The 6,401-nt window shown below is 49.4% G+C and overlaps 1 protein-coding gene across 1 annotated transcript in view; it reads right to left on the minus strand.

Moving 5' to 3' along the window:
* NTNG2 (netrin G2) overlaps positions 1–6,401 on the minus strand; it is a 42,201-nt gene that overhangs the window by 10,166 nt on the left and 25,634 nt on the right. Inside the window, exons 3-4 of the mRNA XM_009864904.1 lie at positions 3,251–3,423; positions 1,477–1,503 (exon numbers count right to left, since the gene is read on the minus strand). Coding sequence (XP_009863206.1) covers positions 1,477–1,503; positions 3,251–3,423 — 200 coding nt within the window. The remainder of the gene's footprint in view (positions 1–1,476; positions 1,504–3,250; positions 3,424–6,401) is intronic.

Here is a 6,401-nt window from a genome sequence, read left to right on the forward strand (position 1 = left end):
AACGCTCGGAACACAAATTCCTCCTTAACTTACACCTGCTGCGCTCCTGTCCTTGTTTGTCCCACTGCTTCATGCAGATTATCATGCTTAATTTCATAATAGCCCTGAGCTAGTTTAAATACTTAATTTAGGTCACTTCTAGTCTCCTATGTAGGCTAAATAATCTCTCCTTAACTGGCCTTGGACACAAATCCCTCCTGTCCACCTCCTGCACATTGCTTCTGGCACCCCTGTCCCCTCAGCTTCTTCCTAGCAGAGAAATGTGATTGAAAACATTTCCTAATGAGGATGCCAAACTCTGTTAAAGGGGGAAAAAAAAGAGTTAAAATGTTTTTGACCAGAAAGGGAAAAAGAGTATTTTTGGCTATTAAAACTATTTCTTTTAAATACTCAATTACTTAAGGGAGACTTTTAATTTTTATTTGAAATTTTTAACCATTTAAATTTAACTGCTTAAAATCTAAATATGGTTTATTTGCCCAGAAAAAAAACATCCTCTACTTTTCAGTTAGGTGCATTTTTCTTATCTACATTTGCATTTCTCTGAAGTCATTTCCCCTCCTATTCTTTCCACTTGCCTTTTTAAATACTCAATTACTTAAGGGAGACTTTTAATTTTTATTTGAAATTTTTAACCATTTAAATTTAACTGCTTAAAATCTAAATATGGTTTATTTGCCCAGAAAAAAAACATCCTCTACTTTTCAGTTAGGTGCATTTTTCTTATCTACATTTGCATTTCTCTGAAGTCATTTCCCCTCCTATTCTTTCCACTTGCCTACAAACTAAAGAATTCATTATTCATTCAGCTCTCTGATTCGTTTCTTCTGGGGGGTAATTCCAAGCCACAAAATTCAAAACCAGGCTTCTGCTTACCCAAAACTCAAGGCTCTTTGATATCAAACTACCTCCAGCTTTGTTAAATAAGGAGCCCCATCATACCATCAATCTTTCAGTAGAGATCCCTGCTGAGCTCTGCTGTCTTGGCTGCCAACGCTTCATAGATATATGTTAATGAACATACACATGAACATACAGATGTACACACACTTTATATATGTTTTTTTTTTTATCACTAGCCGAAGGTGACCCAGACTGGATGCTATGCCAAGTAATTCAAACTCAGCTCCTTCTCAGAGCAGAAGTCTGCAATACTGGGGGCGGGGGGGAAGTTCATAGCGAGCACTGGTGGTTTTGAAGAGTCTTTTTTTATTTCCTTTCCGGCTGCCATACTAACGAACCTCATGGGGGAAACCATGCCAGAGGAAGAGGCAAAATGAGGCTACCAAAGTCAAAAGAAGAAAATATAAGACTCTTTTGACAAGACAGAAAATGAGGCACAATTAGGGAAGACTTATTGGCTTGAAAATGATAATGGATAGAAAATAACAGGTTTTTTTTTTTATCTAGTGACATCCGCAAGGACCATGCACCGGGGGTGTAAAATGCTAACGTTTCAGTTATGTTTTTACTTACTGCCAGAGGCTGAGCCTGCAGCTGCACCTGGAAAAAATAAGAAGAAGCCCAGTCACTGGAAGCAGGACTCCATCGGCTCTGACACCAGCTGAAGATCAAACAGGTATATGATGGGGAACTGAACAGCAAGTAATTAACGGTAGGTAAGGGGGGTGGGAGGTGTGTGTGTCTTGCTCTTAGGAATATCAGTGTGCTGCGACATCTTAAAAGCTGCTTTTGTCAAAACACAGAAGCAACCAGATGATGCTGTCTGGGATCTTGGCATCTCAAGCCTTTCATCTGGGGAAGAACAACGGGTTTTTCTGTCAACCATTTCCTTGACCTACCATTAAAGCCCAGCAAAGGACAAGCACATCTGGGCTAAGTACAAGCTGTAGATCTGAACAAGGTTGTTGTGTCTAGGGCAGTTCTCTGCGAGTGAGAAGGGTTGAACACCCTGCCCAGTACAGCACTTGCTCAATAGGATGCTGCAAAGCCACTGGCTTCAAACCCATCAGTCCAAGGCCACCCGACAACCAGCTTCTGGATTTTGGCACCCAGGAGACTAGTGGCCACGGTTCTCTCTGCTGTAACAAGCAAGTGAATCACGGTAAGCCTCAGCTTTGCATGAATATAAAGCACAGGACCACCAAGAGCAGAGAACTTCAGAGAATTGCCCCTTGCAGAGGAAGAGGATGTCGATGGGGAAGGAGGAAGCAGCAGAGAGACAGTCGGGGTGGAGGGGAGGAAGACGACTGAGTGACAGATGGGAAGAGAGACGAATGGGAGAAGAAAGAGGAGAGGAGAAAGAGAAATAGGAAGAGACACAAGGAGCGGAGGGGAGGGAAAATGTCTGTGCCTGTCAACACCAGAAACTCTCCCAGGCTCCTTTGAAGCAATGCAGCCGCTTGGTGGGAGCTGACAAGCTCGCTCCCTTTCAAAGAACCTGCTCATCTACCAGCCCTGGCACACACGAAACATTCCCGTCATGGCCTTCGGAGCCCGAATTTCAGCTTTGATCATCTTAAAGCACATAAATCTTTCAAAAAAATGGAGAGGAGGGAGGGAAAAGATTCTCTTCGGTAATGCTCAAAGCCGCTGCTTGAAAGGCTGGCGTGGCTACTGTGGCTCCGTGACATTTAAACGAGTCTGCTAACGTGGACTGGACAGAAACCCAGGAGAAACCGGCCCATCTGTGATGTTTCCTGCCCCAATTCCCCTGCTCGAGTGATGGTGGATATGCATCCTTCATCTCGTCTGCGCGCCTTTGCTTCTGTCAGTGCCTTGCTCCAGCAGGCAATTGGAGGAGACTGGAGCTGCGCAGATGGGCTGCAGCGCACAGCGCCTGCCTGAAATGCTGACACACACAGAACGGGATCCAGAAAGCAATCCAGAAAGGATCCTGCGCTGCCGCAGCCGAGTAGTGCCAGCGCTCAGCCCATGGACTACCTGACAGCCAGCACTCTACTGTGGCTAAATAATATCTTCTTCAAAGGACAGCAATTTGCACAGCCACAAAGCCATGGGCCAAGGTCATCCTTCCTACTCTTGACCATCATTTGGACTCTTCACTTACCTACCAGTAGCCAACAAATCACCTCTGCATCCACCCAGATCCCTTCTCAGTTCCCTCTGTACCAAGACCCGGGTAAATACCCACTTCCTTTTCGAAAGGTGAGCATCCCACACTGATTTAGGATGGAGAAGGACAAGATGAAAATCCGCTCCCCTCTGCAGGCATTGTACGGCCCGAGCTGGGAGCGCAGCCAGGGCCAGCTGGCTGCAGGTTACTCACATGCATTGGGGGACCCGTTGGGGAGAGGCAGGTAGGATCCTGCTCGCCAAGACCTGGAGCGAAAGTTCTTCTTGCACTTGCCGCAGTCCTGCCCCGTGGTGTTGTGCTCGCACTCGCACTGCAGGCTGCCCTCTTTGAAGGTGCACAGGTTAGCGTGGAGGTTGCATTTACACCTGGAAGAGGAAGACAGGAGAAGAGCTGTCAGGTGTTACTTCTACTCCCCCTTGCCCCTGGTGTAGTGCTGTTTGTGTGCATCAAGATTTAGGGGTGAAGCTGGGCTGGGTTCCCCTTTTCTGTTCCTTCTGCAGGATTTTTTCACTGAACTCAGCTGTTACCCCCAGGTAACTGGTGCTGGGGTTATGATGTCCATCTCCTTGCCCAAGGTGGATATTCAACCTCTGTTCCAAGATGAGAGATGCTTTACCCCCACCATCCGACTGCAGTAGCACAGATCATTTAACGGTAAGTCAACAACTCCAGCTGAGACTCCAGGAAGGAATCACATTTTTTCAGAGATCTGAGTGATTAACTCCGGTGTAGGCACTGACATGGATGCAGAAAGGACAGCCTCAGGCTTTAGATGGAGGAGCATGGCTAACACTGGTGGGACTCAGCCCTGTGACCCCAGCGTGGTGTGATAAAGTCAAGCGTATTTTCTCCTGTGGTGTGAAGTCGCGCAACACAAACCCTTTTCCCTACGTGCAGCAGCACAGCCCCAGACTGCTGTGACCAAAATAACACAGAGAACAAGTCACCATCAGAATCTGCCTTTTAGTCCCCGCCTCATCAGAGAAGGCAACAACGAAAAGCACTGTTCAGCAATTTGCAAACATTAACAAACTTTTAATGAGCTGTAGTGCAGTATGCAGGGAATAATTATCTCTGTGCACAATAATTCCTGTTGCTCAGACTCCGGAGGCGACTTGTGCGGAGCACAGAGGCTGAGCCCATAACTCACACGTGGCTCTGGTGACTCGTGGGCCCGAGTTCAGGCCATCAGACAGAGGCTTTGGGGACCAAACCCTCTCATTTCATTCCTGACAGTGGATCCCTAGCACAGCTCACTTCCTTTTTTCACTGCTTTGTGCAATAATTTACACTCTCAGGTGCAAAACCATTAGAAAATATAATGTAATGCTGTGCCTTATGTGAACGGCTGGAGAAGTGTGACCGGTCAGCACTTCGTTTTACAGGGTTAATTGCACAAGAGATGTAGAGATGAGGGGAATGAACCGCTTGCAGAGAAGACAGAGGAATCGTGGCCTGCTGCTTCTTGTGCTCACTAGGATAAACAACCTGGATTAGGCTGGGAGCCACGAGCAGGGTCCGTGCACGGCCGCCTGCTCCTGCTGCATCTCCCCTTCTCCCTTGGAGCCCCCAAAGATGCTCCCCAGCTGCCTGCTTGACCCAATGAAGGCACCATTGTTGTGCTCCTCCTCACGCATGGCTGGATAAGCTGACCTCACGTATGATTTTTTTTCCCTCCCCCTCCCCTCCCTGCCCTTAATTCCAGCAAACCCCGCTCAGAGGCTCAGCATAAGCTGGATGAACAGGCTCTCTCTCCCCGTCTTACAACCCTGCCCTGTCTCTGACCAAGCAGAGTAGGGAATATCGCAGTCTCTAAAAGGGAAGAAGGAAGAAAATGTGGTCCATGGAGCAGAGGCGGACACACTCAGCATGCTCCACTTGAATCTGTGTGTGTTAGCGAAAGCTGGAGGTGCCGCGTCACGGCTGAAAGCACTAAAAGCCTCCAAGCATCGGTGCTCTGGGAGCAAGCTGTGAGTCTGAGCATCCAGGGGACAGAAGCGGCTTTGGCCAGTACCTACCCACAAGGGATGCTCGTATTTCAGTTGCTTCATGTCCCCTCTGCCTCTGATGAGGAAGGATTTCAGCTGAGCCATCCCAGCCCTTTGGCAGAGGCAATACCCAGCCCTGAGGTGCTGCAGAGCCTGACTCTGAATTATTCAGCAACCACACAGCGTGGCCTCCTTATCTAGCTTCGAAATGAGCAGACAGGAGGAAAACAGGCAAGATAGTGGGTTAAAGCAGGTCAAAGCCTCATCACTGCTGCTCTGGATCCAACCTGAATCAGAGTAAGAGCTTCAGGGAGCTGCAGCTCTCCTACCTCTGGTAGGAGTGAGGGGATGGGAGTCAGCTCCAGGGCACAGCCTTAAAATCCAGCTGAGGAGGAGTTTAAGAACCCCAGGGGAGGGGTACAAGAAAGGCAGGGCCTGGCATCCCTCTTGTCTTCTCTGAAGTCTGGGATGACTTGGAGGGCGGTGCTTGGCTCCCATCCTTGACCCTGCTAGTCTCACGGTGGGGAGGTCAGCCCTGGGTGGCCACCACCTGGTCCCCTGTTGTGGCCTGAGGAGCTTCAATCAGCCCACTCCACTGGCAGCACATCCTTGCTCCTGGCGTTCCCTGCTGAGGACCAGGCAGCGGTTTGAAGGTGCTTCTGTTGGCTCCAAAAGGAGTGTGAAACCTACTCGCCATTAATTTGGCTCCAGCTATTAAACCTCTGCCAAGCACCCTTCTCTGAAGCATGGATGCATGCAGGAGGTCGTCAGATGTGCCTGTTCGGACGTGCACGTGTTTGCTTGCTGCTGAGGAGGGCTGGGAGCTGAGCAGCCCCTGCCGGGACAGCCCCCGCTGCCTCGTGCCGCTGCAAAATCACCCACGCGCCTGGTCCCCGGCCAGCGGGATGGGCATGGGCTAGGTGCTCGTGGATGGCCCCCAGCCACCACGTGTAGGGTGGTGGGATACTGCTCTTCCCAAAGAAGACCCTCGCTTTCTGGTTGGTATAAGCAAGGAAAATTAAAAAAAGAGAAAGCAGAGGCAGCCGGTCACCCTGCCTGCCAGCACCTGGGTCACTGCTCGGCCCTTCGCCACTGAGCAAAAGTTTCGTTATCCAAAGGATCAATTTTGCCAGGGAATTGCTTTCTGGATTTGACCTTTGAGGATCATCAATCTAAGCAGAGAACTGTAACCCCAGCAAGCTGACCCCGCAACAAAGCGCTTTTCAGCCCAATCAATCAGGCTGCATTATTTAATAGTGAACAGCTGAGCACCTTCAGCCAGCTCCGGCTGCCACCCCCTTGCCAGCCAAAGGGTTCTGCCGGGGCCTCTGCTGCTCCTGCTCGCAGGTCAGCTT

This window comes from Apaloderma vittatum, unplaced genomic scaffold (genome assembly GCF_000703405.1).
Source record: "Apaloderma vittatum isolate BGI_N311 unplaced genomic scaffold, ASM70340v1 scaffold8262, whole genome shotgun sequence".
Lineage (NCBI taxonomy): Eukaryota > Metazoa > Chordata > Aves > Trogoniformes > Trogonidae > Apaloderma > Apaloderma vittatum.